Source organism: Corylus avellana, chromosome 3 (genome assembly GCF_965113065.1).
Source record: "Corylus avellana chromosome 3, dhCorAvel1.hap1.2, whole genome shotgun sequence".
Taxonomy (NCBI): Eukaryota; Viridiplantae; Streptophyta; class Magnoliopsida; order Fagales; family Betulaceae; genus Corylus; species Corylus avellana.
In genome coordinates this window covers 36,376,435-36,397,177 of record NC_142492.1, presented here as the reverse complement: position 1 = coordinate 36,397,177, position 20,743 = coordinate 36,376,435, and the positions used below count along the sequence as shown (strand labels likewise).

Below are 20,743 nucleotides of genomic sequence, written 5' to 3'. Positions count from 1 at the left end.
TTGCCTTTCTTACGCTATGATAAAAATTCCTATGGCTGTAAATCTTAGTGCATAGAATTGCTGGTAGGTACACAAGTAAATAGTATCTGCGGATGAGAGAGAAAAGATGCTGGATTTTGGAGAAAAGATTCAGGAGCAAATAATAAAATCTAACAGTTACCATGATACAAAAGGTTTACACAAATGCAGGTTCTCATAAGCAGAGATTGACTATAAAACAACTCTCAATAAACCTACAAAACAGCACTTACGCTAGAGGGTAAAAAAAAAAAGGAATTTGAGACAAGAATTTCGAATGCTAAAAATACAGGAATTAACACACTAAATCTGCCGTAAAACCTTCTCAGCAGCTGCTATTGTTTTTTGAATATCTTCAGGAGTATGTGCCAAGCTTGTAAATCCAGCCTCAAACTGTGAAGGAGCAAAGTACACTCCTTCCTCCAGCATTCCCCTATAAAACCTTGCAAACTTTGCAAGATCACTCTTCTTTGCATCTCCAAAGTTGTAAACTGGTCCTTCTGTGAAGAAAAACCCAAACATCCCACGTATATGCCCACCACACATTGCATGCCCAGCGTTCTTCCCAGCATCAACTATACCTCGAACAAGTTCACCTGTGATCTTATCCAAATATTCGTAGGTTCCAGGCTTCTGCAACCGCTTAAGAGTGTGTATGCCTGCAGTCATTGCCAATGGGTTTCCACTTAAGGTCCCAGCCTGGTACATGGGTCCTGCTGGTGCCACCATCTCCATAATCTCCCTCCTTCCTCCATATGCACCAACCGGCAGACCACCACCAATGATCTTCCCCAGTGTTCCTAAATCAGGAGTTACGCCAAAGTATTCCTGAGCTCCACCATATGATAAACGGAATCCAGTCATAACTTCATCAAAGATGAGGAGAGCACCATTTTCTTTGGAGATTTTACGGATGGCATTAAGGAACTCGGGTTTAGGAGCGATGAAACCAGAGTTCCCAACAACAGGTTCAAGGATAATTGCAGCAATCTCTCCTTTGTTGACCTCAAAGAGATTTTCCACGGCTGAGATGTCATTGTAAGGTGCAATTAGAGTTTCAAAAGTGGCTGCTTTTGGGACACCAGGGGAGTCAGGGAGTCCTAATGTGGCAACCCCACTTCCTGCCTTGACAAGGAATGGATCAGCATGGCCATGGTAACAGCCATCAAACTTTATAAGCTTCTCCTTGCCGGTGAAAGCGCGGGCCAGGCGGAGAACACCCATGCATGCTTCTGTGCCTGAATTAACAAATCGGACCATTTCTATGCATGGAACAGCTGCGATGACCATCTCGGCCAAAACATTTTCTAACAGACAAGGAGCACCAAAGCTGGTTCCTTTCTTCATTGTTTCAGCCAGGGCAGCAAGTACCTGCAGGGAAATAATGGCTTGGGACATAAGGCACTGCAATATCTGAGAGACTACCACGATAAATCGAAAACAAAGGAAAAGGGGAGTCTAGTTCAGTGCATTGGCAAAGAAAAGTTTGTCAATCTCAATTCTCCAATATTTTACCTTTTCCCCAGAAAGTGGACAAACCTACTTTAAGAGATGGATCACTTCTCATCAACAAAGTATCATAACACTTGCTCAGCTAAATAAAATATCACGTTACCAAACATCACATTTTCATTTTCATTTTTTGATAAATATTACAAGGACTAGAATATTTTGCTGTGGTAAAATGATACAAAAGGTGGAACCATATGACCAGTGTCACTAAACAATAATGCATTCTTCCACATCACGAAAATCGTGTGAGTAAATGTTTAGAGATTCCAGATTGACGCTTGTCAAAAGATGCACAATAGCTATGTATATCAGAATGGTGTTAAATTTTAAGATTAGATTACGGTTCAATGACATGGAGAAAGAAAGAGTAGAACCTCATCATCTGCATGACCAATTATTGCCGGTCCCCAAGATCCCACATAGTCGATGTACTCGTTGCCATCTATGTCCCACATACGAGAGCCCTTGACGGAATCAAACACAATAGGTTGCCCGCCAACAGATTTGAAGGCACGGACAGGGGAATTCACACCTCCAGGCATCAAATCCTACCAAAAGAACAAAGTTTGCCTTCCAAACGTCAGGAAAAAAAAACATTGACAACGTAGCCCCACCAGAGATCATAGATTTAGACATAATTGGTGAGATTCATATTATCTGACCCGTAAGAGTACAATAATTGCTTACTTAACAGTCGGTCTACAATACCAAATGTAATCTTCTAGCTGACCCATAATATAGCATAGATCATATGATCAATATTACGCAAAATCAATGGAATTACTTCCATTAGCGTACCTTTGAGTTGCGAATTCTGCAATTTCACTCTTAGTTCGCACAAAAACTCAGTTAAACAATAACCCAAATTCAACTCCCACCATCTGATTCCTTTTCAAAATTGACAGACCCCAAACCCACCAGAAACATTTCTAATGCAACCCCAAGAATTTCAAGTTCATCCAAGCTCCAACTCAAATCAAATCCAATTCCCAACCCAACAAAATATTTTAAAAAAGAAAATAGAGAGTGGTCAGAATGGTAATTGCACCTTGGCAGCATTGAAAGCTTCTTCGGATTTCTGAAGAGTGAACTTCTTCTTCTTCTCGTCGAGCGAGATGGCCATTCTCACGCAACAACGACGAGCTGTTGATTGCGAAGAAGAAGAAGAAGAAGAGCGTCTCTGAGAAATCTTCGTCGTAGAGCATGAAAGCCCCAGGCTTACTCCTACTCCGGCCATAGCACCTGCCATTGTTGCTCTCTCTCTCTCTCTGTGATTGGGTCAACAAAAGATAAGGAAATGTGATGAGACTCTACTCGGGTTTTTATATAGACTCTAAAAGAACGACGTCGGATAGATAATGGTTCTTGTTGTTGCTTTACCCAAACTTTCCATTGGTGGTGGCTGTTGTGTTAGGTAAAGACTAACTAAATAAAACAGTTAAAAATAATAATAAAACCAATCTAATTAAATTGACATGTATTTTCATATTAAAATTCTATGTGATAATCACATGGTTTTAAAAATAAATGCCAATCTAATAGATTAAGCCCTTTGAAAACTTTGCAAAAAAGAGGCAAACTTGATATATGAAGATCTTTGCTATTGTATTAGGTAAAAAAACTAACGTATAAAATATAAACAAATTATTCAAAATACAAAACATTTTAAATAACGTTTTTTTTATGTCATATTATAATTTTTGTTTTCAAAAAAAATAATAATAAACAACCTCTAAAAAAAATAATATTAACAAACACGACTAAAAGTTATCTGTGAGGCATGAATTTGGCAACACCAACTTTGTGTAATGTTTATTTTATGAGCGTAGGTGTTGTACTAGTTTGAATTTGGCAATTGTGTCAAATTGGTCAAAGGCATGGATTTGAATTTTGGTCCTTTGGACCTTATTCAACCAACCAAGCTTGGGTTGGGTAGGGTTGCCTCCACTGGGCCTCAACCTATTTGTAATCCGTGAAAGAAAGCAAACCCAAATCCAGGCGTTTCAAGTAAATCAAGAAGATAACAGAAAGAGAGCCACAATTATCAGGTTTATTCTGATAACACCCATTTTGCAGCCTCCAATTTTTATATGACATCATCAATTTAAGAAAAAATAAATAAATAAATAAAAGTAAGAATAATCACACCAAATCAGAGAAGAAAAAAAATCGTTGCCGGCAAGACCCAGGGGAAACACACGCGTGGGTCTCGCCGGACCCACGGGTCTGGCCAAGAGTGAATGCCTCAAACTCCGCTGGCCGTGACCCGCCTCAATACCCGTTTTTGGATTCAAAACTAAAATTTAGAGGTGGAAGGCTAACTCTTTACAGATTTTATTACCCTCAAATCTAGTGTATTTTGGTCCAATTTATTTTTGTGCACTTTTTATATTTTTGCTTATATGTCAGTTATTGATTGGGGCTGTAAAAAGGGTGTTATCAAGATAATCATAATAAAAGATTTTCTCTAAGGAAAAAAAGAGGATTGTAAGTTTTCCTCATAACAACACTCATTTTATTAATAAAACTTACATTTAATTTTAGAGCATTTTTAATAGGATTGACCGATCATGTTATTCTTATATCCATTGTTTTTATTAAACAACTCATGTTTGGTAGATTGATGAATTGCATTTTTTACCAAATAGATTGCTCACTACCTTTAACTATAGAGGAATCATATATGAATGAGGAGTAATGTTAATTGTCTCCAAGGAGTAGCTCAATCGGCAGTAGACTACGCCTCATAAAGCGGAGGTCACTAGTTTGAATCTCTCATTCCCCTTTCTTTATGTGGACATGTCAAAAAAAAAAAAAGTAATATTAATTAATAGACTATTATATGATTGTCATAAAAATTAATAACGAGACAATAAAAATCAGTCATTGAATTAACATTATATAAAAATAATAACAATAATTACTTTTTATTATCATATAAAGAAAAATTTACTAAATAAATAAATAGCATTACTCCTTTTACTCAATAACAAAAATGACATATAACATTTCTCTTAATCTATAAAATGAAAGATAATTTTGTCCATTTATTTTACGATGCCTTGGTACTGGTGTCACGCTGTGTGCCTGTGTCAAAGCAAATTCCAAATGTGAGTACGAAAGATTTTTTTGTCTTTGACTCTTTTGGAATGCCAGCTGGGGCAAAATGGACCCCATTGGATTTGGGAGGTTGTCCAGTTGTTTTCTGACCATTTGGTACTGTGGCAATTTTGCCCCAGTCTCTTCAAGGGACTTGCAGATTCTAGCATGGAAATTCATTAAGGGAAAAGAAGACACCGTTGGCAAAATAGATGAAAGCTAAAGATTTTAGAAATGGCGGGAAAATGTCGAAATTAACATATAATCATCAATTAATTAATTATTTAACAGTTGATCGCACGCCAAAAGTTAAGTCGAGAGTGCTTTTGAAACAGATCACGGGTGAACATAAAGACTTGCCAAGTGTGTCGGCATGAGATATCCTCAACGCATACGTCAATGAACTACAATAAGAAAAATTAAAATAGAGAGGGTAGGATAAAATTCCATCATCCACATGCACCAAATAATCACAATGCCATTAAAACAGTTTCCCTTAGAACATTCAACGATAAATTTGAATGCTTCGAATGAAAACTTTTTCCCAACTTTTTTCATTTTCAATGAATTTCAAAACTTTCTAAGGCTGACATCACAGTTATACATATTTGCTTAATTTTTTCTTTTTGATCTTTATACATGCCCAAAAAGTGTTATAAAGCTGAATAAAGTACAAACATTTTTACTTACAAAAAAAAAAAAAAAAAAAAAAAGTACAAATATTTTATTACTCTGAGCTACTGTTGATGGAAGTACAAAATACAACTAGTAAAACTGCAATCAGTGATTTGTGACTAGATGGTTTGATAGCTTTTCGGTTTTCTTTCTTTCTTGATAAAAGAATCCAATGCCTAATTATGGAGATAACTGTAGTCATTGGGCCACACAATTTTAAAAGAATAAATCTTAATGAAACTTCACAATTTAGTCCTTCAATTTTTAATTTTAACAATTTAAGTCCTTAAATTTTCAAATAGGTATTTTCCTCATATGCCACGTGACACAAATTATTTATTTAAGGTAAATTGTTATTTAAAATAATTGTCACATGCCAAGTACACTTGACACATAATGTGTCAAATTAGAATCTCATAGCAAAAAGTTCTTGTATTTACCAATATTTTCTTATAAATTTAATAAATTAACTATTAAATTTAATATTTGTAAAATCTATCATTGACGTATATAGAATTCATATAAATTTACAAATTTAATAATTGATTATAAGAGAATATAAATAAAATATAAAAAATTTATTAACCCCTAATATCTCTTAATTAATTGGTGCACTGTAGTATACATTGGATGGGAGGTTGAAGTACCCTATTTGTAACAGGGATACGGAAATAAATTGGAATCACAAAAAAAATATCTTTGATTAAATTTGATAATCTCCCAAAATAAATAATCAAAAACACAGAGAAAGAGAGTAGAAAACAAGAGGGCAATGACAGCAAGCGGTCATAAATACGTCCAAAAACGATAGATAGACAAGAGATCAAATATACCGTCAGGATCAAAATAATTCTGCTTTTTTGTTGACTGAGAAACAAGACAAAACAAAGTATTCCTGTAATCGCAGATTCAATCTCGCATCTAATTCCCATATGGTATATCACTATATATACAAGACAAGTATCCACCCAAAATATCAGTTACTATCCACCAATTCTCTCTCTCTCTCTCTACGGCTCTACGTACCCCATTGCAAAAGAGACCATTTACAGTATACAAAACCCTGTCTAGTCAATCAAAAGTCTTCAGAAAATGACTCAAACTAACAAACGTGAACCCAGAAAAACGCGAAAAAAGAAGAAGCAATAACTAGTACCTATATATGTGGTAGATTGGTAGAGCTAAAAGTGTGTTGTTATTAAGCGCAGACTACTGCGGAGACAGCGAGATGGTAGGAGAAGGTGTTGGCGTACTGGAAAGAAATCGTCCCGCCATTCTCCAAGGGTTTCCCGTCATTCACCAGGCAGTCGTTGTAGCCAAGCCTCTTGAAAATCTTGGGGTTGATGAGATGGGCGGAGCTGAACCAACCACAGGTCAGATGAATGCCTGAGATGTCGCAACCAGTGACGCAGACATTCATTATCTCCACCGTGTAGGTGGGAATGCCACTCGGGAGTGCAGGTGTGGGGCCTTGGGTCACCACTATGTCTGCCTTGGTGCATTTTTCTCCCCACATTCGGTTAGGTTCTACCATTGCTGTGTAAAGCAGGTACACAAAATTAAACAAATATATTTAAAATTGTCTCTCTATAATAATTTCGGACACGGTTTAAAAATAATAGCATTAAAGGTAATAACATTAAAAATGTGAACACCCACCCACCAACCCATCCAATGGGGGCACCTCGTCTACAGACAAAACACACTTTTTGGAGGTGATTCACAGGAATTATAGCCTAAAAAATAAATAAGGAACAGACAAAACAAAAGGTATCCCCAAAGGCTAGGGGGTAGGAACACCGTGCCCCCCATCTCCTTTTTTTTTTCCATGTATAATATTAATGCCAATTTGAAATTTAACAAAATTCATTATTTTTTACACTCGCTCGCCAAACGTGCCACAAATATATTGCCAGGCCAGCTAAATTGGCCTAGGTGCCAGGTGGCTAAGCCAACCAAAAACGGCATAAAAGGAGGGTATAAACGTCATGGGATACTTGGGATTTTGGCTAAACAGAAACAATAATATTCCATTCTTCTGGTGTGTTTTAGGGAGGGGGGGGGGGGGGGGGGGTCCAATCCTAACCTAACCGAGCCAACGGTGCACGTTAGCATAAACCCTAACGAAAACACAGACGTGCACCTCTGAGTCTCTGACAAACAAACCAAAAAAAGTTTGGACCCAAAAAATCAAATTCATTACTTCAAAATAAAAAATTAAAAAGAAAAACAGAAAACGACTCACCGCGTTCAAGAAGCTTCCGATGAGGAACAGTGAGCGTCGTGGCGTTCTCTCCTCCGTCCACGAGAACGACGGAGCTCCTCCCCACACCTGAAAAAAATGAAACAGACCAAAAAAAAAAAAAAAAAAAAAGGGTTAACAAAATGAAATAGTTTCGTTTTGTTGCGAAAAAAACAAAGAGAATTAGAGGACGAAAGGGAAAGGAATGTAATGTGTATAATATATAGAAAGAAGGAACAGAGAGGCCCCTCGTGTTGCTGAAAGCGAGGCCAAAGAAATTAACGAGCACAGCAATAATTTAAGAAATAAAATATTCACCACCAAGATGAAAAAATCAAAGTAATAAAAATTAAAATAGCGGAAAGTAAAGCGCGGAATGCTTGAGCAACCTGAGAGAAGCACAGGCGCAAAAACGACACCGAAGAAGAAGAACGTCAACGACGACACTGCTAGAGCCAGAGTGATGAATTGGAGCCTCTTGAACGACGAGAAGTCTTCCCTCATCCTTGGAAAACACCAAAGGAATCGGTGAAGACTCTGTTGGAGCAAAGGACTGGGACAACTCGGAGACTCTGAAACCCTATAAACCGCCATGATTGAAGAGCTCCGAAAAAGACCTGCACCAAAAAGTAAAACGAAAAATGAAATTCAAAGATATATATATATATAGATATAGATATCACATCATTGAAAATAATCAGTCAAAAAAGCGAATAAGACCAGCCGTCGATCTGAACAAACGAGCGGTTCAGCTTCGACCTCGAGTCTCACACTCACGGGGCTAGAAATAGGCCTAGAGTAGCCAAAACGACGGCGATTTGAAGCAGAGCCTAAGGAACCTAGAAAAACGAAGCGAAGCACGTAAAAGGCAAACTCCAACAGTTGGAACACACGGTTTTCCACGGGGAACGAAGCTCGAATTCAAAACCCTTATCGGACGGAAATGGAAAAAGCAGAGTTTCCTGGAAAATTAGGGAAAACCAAACAAAAGCGGTTCCGCAGTGGGAATTTACTGCGCGCGAACAGTGGACAAAGGGCAGAAGCGCAGAGAGCTAGGCGCTGTTGGTTGCGCATGAAAAAGCAAAGCCAACCAACAACAACAGAAAGGCAGAGCGGCCTCCCAAGAGACAAATATGGCAGTGCAGATCGTCCTAAACCCACAAATGACAAAACACCAGTACATCGCTTAAGCCTCCCTCCATTTATTACACTGCAAATATATATACACATATATATATTATATTATATTTATATTTATATTTATATATAGAGAGAGAGAGAGAAGACCTTTGGGATTAGGATTGTATTGGGGGTGGGAGATGGCATAAGGGAGGAGAGGGAGGGGGGGGGGGGGGGTGTGAGGTATTTATAGTGTAGGGTTGAGATTAACAAGGGTTGAATAGGGTGTGCACGTGGGGGATGTTTGTATGTTTTAATGGGACTTGATGGTTATTAGGGTAATGATTAGCTGAGTCGCATTCAGGCTATGGAGCGCGTGTGGCTCTAGTCCGAAGAGGGCTGATTATGGAGTCTAATTCCAACACCGGCCCTATATATTTTGAGGCATAAGACAAAGAGTTTAAATGAACTCTTTTTTTTCTTTTTTTTAATATTAATATTTTATTTTATTTAAAAATAATTCTTTTCATTTTTTGAAATGCAAAATTACTTATAAAATTTTTATATTCAAGATTTTCTAATATTCCCTTTTTAAAATGACTAATTATGTCATCTTTTTATTGTATTTTTTCGTTATCTTTTTGATAAATTTCTTGTCATTTATGAGTTTTTCACCTAAATTATTCTTTATATGTTGTTTACTGCTAATAACAAATTTATTTAGAACTCTTTTTTTAGATTCAATATAAGATTCTCTTTTAAAAAAAAAATCATAGTATACAGTATAAATATGTAATCAAGAGCTACAATTTTCTAAATGTGATTTTATAGTTTGGGTTTGTTTTGTGAAGCACTTTGCTTTCTTTTCTTTTCTTTTCTTCTTCTTCTTCTTCTTCTTCTTCTTATTATTATTATTATTTATTTATTTATTTATTTTTGTGATTTTGTGGAGGTTGAATTTTATATTCAGTGTCGGGTTTCTATCACACCAATAATATCAAATATCCTTGCTAATTTTATATTCATACTTTGATTAACGGAATTTAAGCTGTCCTCTTTCATTTTTAGTGAGTCAACTGGTGTCAATCGGTCCTTTAAGATTGTGAATGATATTCAAATCATCTTACAAGGATTTCGGACGTAGTCTGTGGAACATGTTAAAATGGGAGCGAATGCCGTAGCCCATGAGTTGGCAAAGACTATTGTAAATGATATAACAGATAAAATTTGGATGGGTCCTTAAGGGGTAGCTCAAATCGACTGTGAACCACGCTCCATGAAACGGATGTCATTAGTTCGAATCTCCTCTCCTCCTTCCCTTGTGTGGACATTTCAAAAAAAAAAAAAAAAAAAAAAATTGGATGGAGGAGATCCCTAATTGTATTTTTGATATTGTACTATCATAGCTTTTTGCTCTTTCTGTTTATAGCTTATGCTCTAGATTATTTATCTAACATGGAAGAAGTTATTTGTCAAAAAAAAAAGTAGTGAACCGGTCCTTTAATATGTTTAGTTAAAAATCCATATATAAATAAAATCAAGAGTTATATGTATTAATACGTTACTTAGAAAACCCATAAAAAAAAAAAAAAAAAAATCAGAGAATAACTATACAACTTTCTAAATGTGATTTTATAGTTTAGGGTTTTTTTTTTAAGCAACTTTTTTTTAAATTTTTTATTTTTTAAAGTTTAGTTTGGCTGATTGGGGGGGTTTTTCCTCTCTCGATGAAGAAAAGAAGAAAAGAAAGTCTAGGAGAAAGAAAGAAGAAACGGCGCTGGTATGCGACACCTAACATCAAAACGAGAAAGATGAAAAAAAACAAAAAAACCCGTAGCCGGCGACACCTAGGCGGATTTCGATAGTAACTCCATATACTCCGGCGATGGCGTTTGGCGGGTAGGGTGGTGTATGGGTTGGTGGGTTAGAAGAGATGAAATATGGTGTTCTAGTTTTAGTGTATTGTTGTGTTTTTAAGTGAGGTGTCAAGTTGTTATTGGTGGCTGCAAAAGTGATATTTTAAGGATCGACCGGATTTAAGGTTTTCTCTTTTTGAGACTTTTTTTGTTATTATTTTGTAGAGGTTGAATTTGATATTGATTCAGTTTAGGATTTCCGTCAGACCAAAAAAAATCAAAGATTCTTACCAATTTTATATTCATGCTTTGATTAACAGAATTTTAAGTTTTCCTTTTTCAAAATACCGAAAAGATAATTAAGCATTCAACTTAAGGTACAAGGATATATGCATTTTTTTAACCTGTAATGAAAAATACGATAATAATACTTTTAAATTTTAAAATTAAGGATATATGCATTTTTTTAACCTGTAATGAAAAATACGATAATAATACTTTTAAATTTTAAAATTAAACTATAATGAAGAATCCATTGATTATGGGGGGAACCGAATCCCACGATATTATGTACAGAATTAATGACACAAATTTGGGGAGGATTCTATATATTTCTTATGCCCACAGATCCACCTTTGCACTTGTCTACTTGTATTATTATTATTATTTTTTATGTCTCCTTGTATTCTTGATTGGCCACAAAAGTCTTTACTGTATTCAGCATGAAAGTTTTCTTAAACCCTCTGACATGTTCCACATGGTGCACAAAGTCTTAACTGTATTAGTACGTTTAATCTTAGTTACAACGTAGATATTTAGCGTGTTAGCTGAAATAAAATATAATCATGTAATTCATTCCTTTGTTTTCCAAGACTGTCATAAACAAGTACACGTGGACACTTTAGAGACTAACAAAAACAGTACAGGCTCGAGTTAGTTCTGCACAAAAATTTTCCCTAAACTGGATTGAAAGATTCACATATCATACCGTTGTGATTCAAAATTTGACACCAACATTGGTGTCTGCAACTCCGGATAACAATCTTGTAGCTCATGTCTCCAGTTTCTTTACCTTTGCACACTACCCAGGGCTACGGTCAACTTTACAAATGAATGACTAATTAAGTTCGTTCTGTTAGTGCTCTCAGAATTCTTGTTGCTGTTAGAAGGCTACATTTTCTCAAGCTGCCTTATCCTGCCACGCAACTCTTGGATGATATTATTTGCATCCTACAGGGGAAATAAAATCATAAGTAATCCTACAAGCAAGAAAAGAAAAGCAATAGAAACAAAAGTGGGGAGCATCGAACCTGTAGCTTCTTTTTCAAAAATTTCTCCTCGTTCTCTCTTCGATCCCTCTCCTCTGCAAATATGTCGATTAGACTCTCTTGTTCCCTGTTCAATTCCTCAATCTTTTCCTGGGCCACTTGGAGCTGATCAAATAGCATGAAGAGATTTTCAAATTACAAGTAATAGTTAACCAATGATTACAGAGCAGCTCTAAGCAATTACACATTCACTTTTAGTTTTCCTTTTTTTCATTTATTTCTAGCCATGACCAATAGAAGCCCAGCCATAATATATTATGAATTAATTAAAAATGCTTATATATGGGGAGACCATGAGAGGGTCACTAAAGCTCAATCAAACCCTAACCAAGAAAATGCCAGGTCAAATCACACCAGTTGCACGAATTACCAAAGAAGAAAAAAAATATATATAACGTGTCAGATTGCCTTTGGATGCAAAACTGGTAGACATGAAAACACTGATCCTAACTGAATAAATGTGTACTAGTAGAAAATCAATCATCAACACTTGAAAAATGCTTCCATCTTCCAGCATACCAACAGATATAGATAGTAAAGGTGCATACCTGAGTTGCAAGAGATTTCCGCGCATCTCGTTCAGACTGCAAATCTTGCAGCAATTCACCTAAACCCTCTCCCTCCTTTTTCTCTAATCTACAGCACAAGAAAGAAGGGTTGAAATCTAAGAAAGCCGCAGGTACTGCAGTAAACATGTACTATACTTATGTTTCATAGAAGACAGAATGAGTACCTTTTCTTCAATTCATGATTCTCTTCTTTCAACCGCTCCATAGTGCGTAAATCAGAGTCCGAAAGTGAATGCGCACTACAATTAACATCACCTCCCTGCCAGTTCAACAAAGACAACAGTAATGCTCTACTGGACAAACCTTAAATCATTTGAGCAACAATGCTGAGAATTAGTGGCAATTAATAGCAATGAGAAATCGAGTGCCTACAGGGCTTAACCAACTCTAAGACCAATGCTGACCATTAACCAGCCATACTGTTTGTTCTTTTGGTTCACCTAATACAAGAAGATAGATCAATGAGGGCTTCAGAACTTATTAACTAACCTATGAAGAAGGCAAACGATTAGATAAATCAAACCCAAAAGCTATAATGCTATCCAAAAATACCAATGGTGTCCACCATATTATATAAGATGCTACAAAGCTTCATTACAACATTTTGCATCTAATGTTCTATTCATCTAAAAGAGATGGTGCAGGGAAAAACTTTTCACTTCCAAATGAAAGCAAAGCTAGCAACCCACTGCCAAATCCTAGTCTATTTTAAGACCCTCCCTTTAAAGTGGTTAGTTCGTCTAAAAGCTGTTCCAGGACTCCCCACTTCGTTTGGTTGTCAATTATGAATCAATTGTAACAAAAAGGGGACATGAAAGAAGGGAACTGGCAATGGTAAACAAAGGTATCTTCTGCCATGCAGGACTCTCCAGATATCCAATAAACAGCAATTTGTCATGCACTGGAATACCTTCTTTAACCAACTCAATGCAAAACAAGAAGAACGATAATGGCTAGAAAATTACCTTTGACGGGGATTGAGAGGGTTGAATAATTCTTCCACCTGATGCACAACCTTGTTGTGATCCAGTATCACCAACGCACTTTGACGGGGATTGAGAGGGTTGAAAAATTCTTCCACCTGATGCACAACCTTGTTGTGATCCAGTATCGCCAACGCCTGAAGATGGCCTTGACACACCCAAGCCCTCTTTGGCAAAAGATTTCATAGCATGGGATGTCTCATGACCACTACCATTTGCATGTTTCTCATGTAGGTCTATATGCATGTCATCATCACTGACATCTTCTGCAGAAGACGGTGATGAATCGGAAGAAATCCGTTTTTTGCCAGATTTGGTCTTTGTTCTACTTTTCCCTTTACTTGACAAATGTCCACCCCCATATCCCTGAAATCTCCCTGATTCCTTTCCTCCATGCGTATGATTTAACTTTGCGGAGTCTTTCGGTAATTGTTGAGGCGGGGTCTTGCTGATTGAAGCAGTAGACTTCGATTTCAACTGAGATGCTGGGGTCACGTAATCAGGAGAAGTTTCTACAAAACCAGAGACATATTTGTGAGAGATGGCAAGGCTGTCTAACAAGTAAAGTTTCACAGCCAGATAAGAAGTAAAGCAAGAACCATATTTGGTGCATAGACTAATAAAAAAGAGAACTAATAGAATGGAAATACCCATACAAACCTATATCTGCACCTTCGTATGGATTTTTCTTATTACGCCTTGCAGCATAACCAATTCTGTGACAGTTAGAGGACCTAAATGAATTAGCGAAGCCATTAGTAACGACTAGAGGAAATCAGCTTTGAGAGTAGAATTGGTAATATTTTCTCGAGGCAAGAATAGCAAACCAGTAATTCTTTTGCATTTGTACTAATCGTGCCTCAAGTCTTGCAAGAACTGTTGTACGCTCAAATCCTTGCTTATCATGAGCCGGTTCAACAAAATTAGCTTCCAATACACCTGCAAGAAGAAATGAAGTTCATTTGTAGTGACATCAAGTCAACTTACTAAGAGAAGATCAAAAACTTAAATGCAAAAACAATACCTATAACTCCACGACCATCACTTCCTGCTGCATTCCAAAGCCTCCAGAACGGCTGACAAACAAAGTACACTTATTTATAAAACAAATCCAAACATGTTCCTCATTTTGTATTTTGAACGCTAAAAAACAACGATCACATTGTAATTAAAGCAATCCATACCTTAATAAGCCGATTCTTGTGATAAACATTGAAACCTTGGACATCAATATGATGTTTTGCATCCTTGACAAATCCAATAGTTACAACAGCAAGCATCTGAAGGCAATAGTTGCACACAATCAGAATTAATATACCAAGAAGACAAGAGTATTAAAAAAATTATCTTTAAGCATTACATTGAAGTTCTTTGAGGCCCCATCAGCACCAGGATTTGGCCGGTATGTGACCTCCTGAGACAGCATCATGTCATTCACTATATTGTGGTGCTCCACATCTTTCCCGCGAAGGATAATTCGAAAGCCTGGAGGAAGCCTTAGATAGAGGATCGATGCATAACTCTGGGTATTGAAATGGAACAATAATATTAAAAACAGATAAGAAGAAGAAAGAAGAAATGACAACTTTTTTTTTTTTTTGATAAGTAATGAAATGATAAATAAATGTAAGGAAAAAAAAGAGAGAGAGAAAGAAAGAAAGAAAAATTCCACATGTTCAAGCTAGCCATGCATAAAATCCTTTTTGCTTTTTCCCTTCATGTTTTCTTTCAGATTGTCTTCTTGGGATAAGTATGATGAGTCCTACTTATCCTTAAAAGGAGAAACAAGTTCCATAATACTTTCATAGGACAAATCAATCTTATCCCACTTTTGCATTTCCCTTCTTAAAGAAGCTCAAAATACCCTTAAACTTCCTCTATTGCCCTTTAAAAAGTTGTGCCTTCTGTGCTCCTCATATTTCTCCTGGATGTACCCTACTGTAAGGAATTAGATTTTTTTAATGAACCAGTTGATTTTCTATTTCTTTTTTCCCTTGAATGCTCCCATAATAAGTCATATTCCAATAATGACAGTGAAAGAAATATATATTACGTAAACAGAGAATCACAGTTCAGCAACTATGATAATTTATACATTTCTTAATACAAGAAAATTAAATCTTCAGGTATAAACCAGAAACTGTCAGTAGGGCTTATTGGTAAAAATATATCAATGCTTATCTGTCATATTTAGGAAAAAATAGGACTTATTAATACTTTTGCATTTCACCTTTCAATGTTCTTTATCATTTTCCAACCTCTTTAAAACAATTTTATATTTCTTCTAATACCTATAGTACTACATGTGAAAGTTTGGTAGGCATAAGCTAAAGGTAGACCTGGGGGCTTGCAACTGCAATTAGGGGACAGTGAAATGAATCTGAAAATAACTATGAGAGACCTTTGTCAAGGCTAAAAAATCACGAAAAACCAAACATCAATATAGAGAAATGATGATTTCATAAGAAACGCTACCATTACCCTTAATGAATGTCGATATGTCAGGAAATGCCTAGAGTTGGGATACTGTTTTGCCATTTGTATATGCTTCTCATCTCGGTTGACGCCTCTAATTTGAATGTCCTGTCAAATGACATACCACATAACATTATGAATCTTAAAAAGAGAATTATGCTCAAACAACGCAATCAACAACTAGGTGCAGGACATCAAACACATACATGAGGATCAGCATCAAAATCAAGTTCCAACAGTCCTTCATCATCCTCCCAAATATTGTAGATAAATATCCGCGTGCCATGACTTCTCACCAAGTTAAACTATTAAAGAAAAATTACAGTCAATCACAGAAAACTGCAGAGCTATTTTATAATTTAACATTCCATAAAAGAAGCTAGGCAGAGCATATTTTTAAAATAAAAGGGAAATACTAAATAATAGTCTGCATAGAACATTCTCCAAGTGATGCTGGACACAACTTAGGTAAATGTGCATGCATCATTTCACTTTGCAAACCTGAGCTAACTTAAAAGGGCGCATTTCATGTCCCCAAATAGATACTAAACTTTGGCAATTGCTTTAGATCACAAGACGAATAATATCCAACCTATTTTTAAATGGGAACCCAAGAATAAAAGGGCCAAGGGTCACTGACGTGCAAATTCCTATTCCTTAGGCATTTGATGCTTCCTAGAAACATTACATCAAATTCTATTGCTTCTTTCTAAAGAAATATTTCAGTTTCACCAAGAAAAGAAAAATGAAAACCTTACAGGGAAACGATGCACAAAAATGGATATTATGCTAAGCCTTTCTATTGCTACACAAGTGTAATGAGTCACCTGACATAGAAGGTCTGCTTCACTTGAAAACGGAGACCATTGAACTATTGCTTCTACATTTTTGCTCCAATCACCAGGAGAAGATCTTATAATCTTTTTCCATTCCTTTCCTACTCTTTCGTAGTCAAGCTTCATATTTCAATTCACAAAACAATCATGATCAGAAGGACAAAGGTGTCAAGTATACGTAGCAATAATAGCAAAACATATGAACCATATATATAATCAGCACATGATCAATTAATTTAAAGAAGAGCGATCATCAGAAACTCATAGTTGCTATGGTGACTACACTATCATGTTCCTTAATGATTCATTGTACAGGTTTGCGAAAACTCAATCAGATATAGGTATATCACTCTGCCTCATTGTTCCACCTTGATAATATGTGAACCACAGTTCTATCACTTACATAAAAATGTTCCAAAATAAATTTAGAAAAAAAAAAAAAAACTTACCATGGGAACTACAATATCTTCCTTCCCTGTGCTTCTCAAGAATGTATAGGACAATAACCCAATGCTTTGCGTAGGGCTAAAAAACACCAAGATGACTCAATTAGTCATAGAAGTATAGAGTCACAAATGAAGCAAAAAAAAAATTACTGAGTAAATTATACAGCAGACCAAACGACAAAGGCAACCACAATTTTGTCAACCTTCCAAGCCACAAACAAGCAAAAGAAGCATCATATCTACCATCCATAATTGGAAAATCAGCAAGAAGGTACAATAAACAATAAAACACGCATAAACCTTTTTCCATCGTTTCCACGACAACGCGAGAAGACAATCACGTCTGCCCCCAGCCTCATGGTACTTGTCTTAAACCCATTTCCATCTGATAAACCAAACATACGGGAAATTAATACTCCCATAGAGGAGAAATATGCAACCAAAAAACATATTTGTGCATGCTTCAAGAACTAGAGGTTTACATTGTCCAATAGTATTTGCTACTTTGGTTTTTGCAGAATAGCCCAACGACATGCATTGTCGCATTTTATCTGGATCCATCCCACCACCATCATCTGCAATATAATTAAAATAAAGTGAGATTTTGAAAATAAATTATGACATTAAAGCATTACAAGTAGAAATAAAATACAAAAACAACATCTAGCAATTATGCAAAACAGAGATTCAAACAACTTTCCCATCATTGAACTTCTAAAACAAAAAAAATATATATATATTCAAGTCTAAGGACTTGAAATTTTTTAGTAAATTCACGACAAATTTGAGGGTACAAATTTAAAAATTCCTTGGACCACACATATTGAATAAGAATTCTCAGCAGCAACATCATGACATGTAAAAGCAAAGTACGCATGTAAAGAAGCAATGATGACTGATGACAGGGAAGCCGCTTCTGATGTTAGATTTAGATTCCAAGAGGAAAAGTTCAATTTCAAGTTGCAGCACTGATGATGCAAACTCTTACCACTTTGTACAAGTTAGCAAACCGACCAGACCTTCTCACTTGCCGCTCATTGCTTTTCACATATAATTTCCAGACCACACCCTCAGAATATCATAAAGCCAATCATCTAAGTTAGATTCAATACACCAATAAGTTTTCTTCTTTTTCTATTCGGGACAGATTTTACACAAGTCCAAGACAGACTGATAATATTGTTTCCTGCCAGCTATTGTATTTTTTTCCTCCATTTCATGTCACCAATCACAATTATCATTGAGATGGTATACAATTCAGTCAAAATTCAAAAATATGACTAGAGTAAACATAATATCTAGTTCCCATACAATATTTTGAGGTGGGGAGAGGTGGGGGAGAAGTGAATCCTAAATCCTGCAGAGAAAAAATAAAGACAAAACAAATTACCTTCGATCAGCAGCATCTTGCTCTCATCTTTCCTATTTACAAGCATATCTATGTTAACATATGTAGCACCATTGCAGACCTGACATCAAAATGAAGAAGTTAGCAGCAGTGAGATATATATGCATGTGATGCTGCTGCATAATTTAAGCTATATTAAATGCAAGTTACCTCGTCCAATGAATTGTCTAGAAGCTCTGCAAAAGCTGCATACAGAATTTTAATAAGCAACTTAAAGAACTAGAAACTATTAATGAACCCAAGAAAAAGGCTCATATTGTCACGCATGATTGTGGAGAAACATAATCATATTTGCAGAAGTGGTTGAACAACTTTACCTCCAAGAGCCCACTTATGACTAGTCGCATTGGAATGTAGAAATTTAGGATGAACCCTGACATGATCCATGCCAACTGAAGATTTTGAAAGAAATATTAGACAGAGGTTCCTTGCCAAGTATGACATATAAACTAATAGCCTTAGATTTGGCAGGTATTCATTCATGGCACAGAATGTTGAACAGACAGAAATAATGTGCTAATATAAAAACTGTTGCACATACATGAACTTCTCTTTTGTATTTATTTATTTATTTTTTTTTGGGGGGGGGGGGGGGGGGGGGTAGGGGTATAAAGAGGGTGTCATACATTGATGATGCCATACAAGGTGAAATCATATAATAAAATAATTCAAATGAACTTAAGACAAGTCAAAAGTAGCTTCAATTCATCCGTAAGCAGAGCCAAAAAATAAAGAAACAAGCACTCAATGTTGACCCGAGAATACTATAGACCTCCTTAGAGGCCCCATCGCAGGCTTACCACCCGGTACATTATAAATCTGGCACATATTTGATACCACAGTAATGCCTATGCTCAAAACTTTTTATCTCTTCTAAAATACAGGCATTATATGCTCCTTTCACTCCATTCACTCTTCCTTTCATAATCAGGTTATGTAAAACAACAAACTCACTCGGGACAAATCATGCTTTCCCAAACACATTTATCTGTTCAATCCTCAAGTAGAATATCAACTTTCTTCTAGTATTAATTCACTAATTACATTTTTAAATTAGTCTTAGATCCCTACAGGAAATCTAAGTTCAAAGCATCTTACATCCCTCATTTTTAGATGAAATTGAATTTCGCGAAACCGTGTGAGCAATTGGGTTAACAGTTTACTCTAATTTGGTTCAACAGAAAAATCCCTTGGTATGAGTAAAAAGCACTACAAGATGCGCATGAATATTTCATTTACACTAAGAGAAGAAATCAATGCTGTTGTCTAAGCCAACACAAATTACCAAATCAAGCCCACTTCAGCATAATAAAGTCAACATCAACATCAACATGATTTTCTTTTCCTTCAATTCCTCAGCAACCTAAAAAGGAAATGCACTAAAGACACAGAAAGTAACAGAGGATTACCAGAAGACGAATCCCAGTCGCTACGAGAACTTCCCTCGTAGTCACCAGCTTTCCAGAATTGCTTGCACGAGCTCTGCCAAGTTGAGGCGAGAGTCGCGTCCGATTGCCGGCGCGTGAGCGCCATACCCGCTGCTGCAGGAAGCGCTTGGAGGAATCCCGTAGGCAGAACCACCCCCAACTCTTTCAGCACCCTCTCCTTTGAAACCCTCGCTTTCTTCCTCGAAACGGCGTCGTTTTCGTCGTCGGAGTCGGAGTCGCTGAGTTCGATCACCGAGAGCGGTTCCCTCGCAACGTCGTCGTTTCTTCTCCCCCGCTCCGCCGCACTCCAAGGCGCCACCAACTCTTGCTTTACACAAGCGTCCATAGCGCTTTTTCAAGAACTGAAACAAAAAGAAAGAGAGAAAGCGAGAGAGACAAAGAGAGATTCAGAGGCTTTCTTGCATGCGAGAGATTCAAGTAACCCAAACTCCCTTCTGCCTCCTGGTTATTGTAAAGCGAGCTTTCCAGAAAAAAGTGACGCCAAAACTGTCCCACGCTGTCTGCAAGTGCACGTTAACACCCGTACGGACAAGCTATGTGCACCGTCAGATCAAATGGTTTCGTTTGGGATTCGCGAAATCACCCGAACTTTTTCCTCCTCAACGTGAACTCGTGATTCGAATTATAATACAGTACATGTATTAAATTCAATTTAGCGGTTAACGTAAGCCTAAGTACACCTGTCAACCACAATATTATCTGAGATTACTCCATTAATATTATCCAGAT

General features: G+C 36.6%; 3 protein-coding genes across 4 annotated transcripts; all 3 read right to left on the bottom strand.

The window, feature by feature from the left end:
• Positions 1-95: 95 nt before the first annotated feature.
• On the bottom strand, positions 96-3,014 carry LOC132176003 (glutamate-1-semialdehyde 2,1-aminomutase 2, chloroplastic). The gene is made up of 3 exons (XM_059588104.2): positions 2,579-3,014; positions 1,905-2,078; positions 96-1,389 (listed from the first exon to the last, which is right to left on the bottom strand). Exons 1-3 carry the CDS (start codon positions 2,777-2,779, stop codon positions 322-324), a joined length of 1,443 nt encoding a protein of 480 aa, XP_059444087.2. The 5' UTR covers positions 2,780-3,014; the 3' UTR covers positions 96-321.
• Positions 3,015-6,162: 3,148 nt separating this feature from the next.
• Positions 6,163-8,870, bottom strand: LOC132176014 (protein TAPETUM DETERMINANT 1). Of its 2 annotated transcripts, none has more exons than XM_059588118.2 (4): positions 8,834-8,870; positions 7,936-8,163; positions 7,550-7,636; positions 6,163-6,840 (listed from the first exon to the last, which is right to left on the bottom strand). In XM_059588118.2, the coding sequence occupies exons 2-4, from the start codon at positions 8,138-8,140 to the stop codon at positions 6,503-6,505; spliced, it is 630 nt and encodes a 209-aa protein (XP_059444101.1). In that variant the 5' UTR covers positions 8,141-8,163; positions 8,834-8,870; the 3' UTR covers positions 6,163-6,502. The 2 variants fall into 2 exon arrangements, with proteins under 2 accessions (XP_059444101.1, XP_059444099.1); XM_059588116.2 differs by lacking the exon at positions 8,834-8,870 and adding an exon at positions 8,324-8,741.
• A 2,479-nt stretch (positions 8,871-11,349) lies between these two features.
• LOC132175439 (Histidine kinase-, DNA gyrase B-, and HSP90-like ATPase family protein) lies at positions 11,350-20,484 on the bottom strand. The gene is made up of 20 exons (XM_059587390.2): positions 19,976-20,484; positions 18,884-18,958; positions 18,717-18,751; positions 18,549-18,627; positions 17,641-17,733; positions 17,459-17,543; positions 17,162-17,237; positions 16,704-16,832; positions 16,083-16,181; positions 15,883-15,984; positions 14,762-14,923; positions 14,586-14,681; positions 14,426-14,477; positions 14,229-14,340; positions 14,062-14,135; positions 13,384-13,913; positions 12,583-12,677; positions 12,398-12,485; positions 11,832-11,954; positions 11,350-11,751 (listed from the first exon to the last, which is right to left on the bottom strand). Exons 1-20 carry the CDS (start codon positions 20,337-20,339, stop codon positions 11,692-11,694), a joined length of 2,529 nt encoding a protein of 842 aa, XP_059443373.2. The 5' UTR covers positions 20,340-20,484; the 3' UTR covers positions 11,350-11,691.
• Between the last annotated feature and the right edge of the window lie 259 nt (positions 20,485-20,743).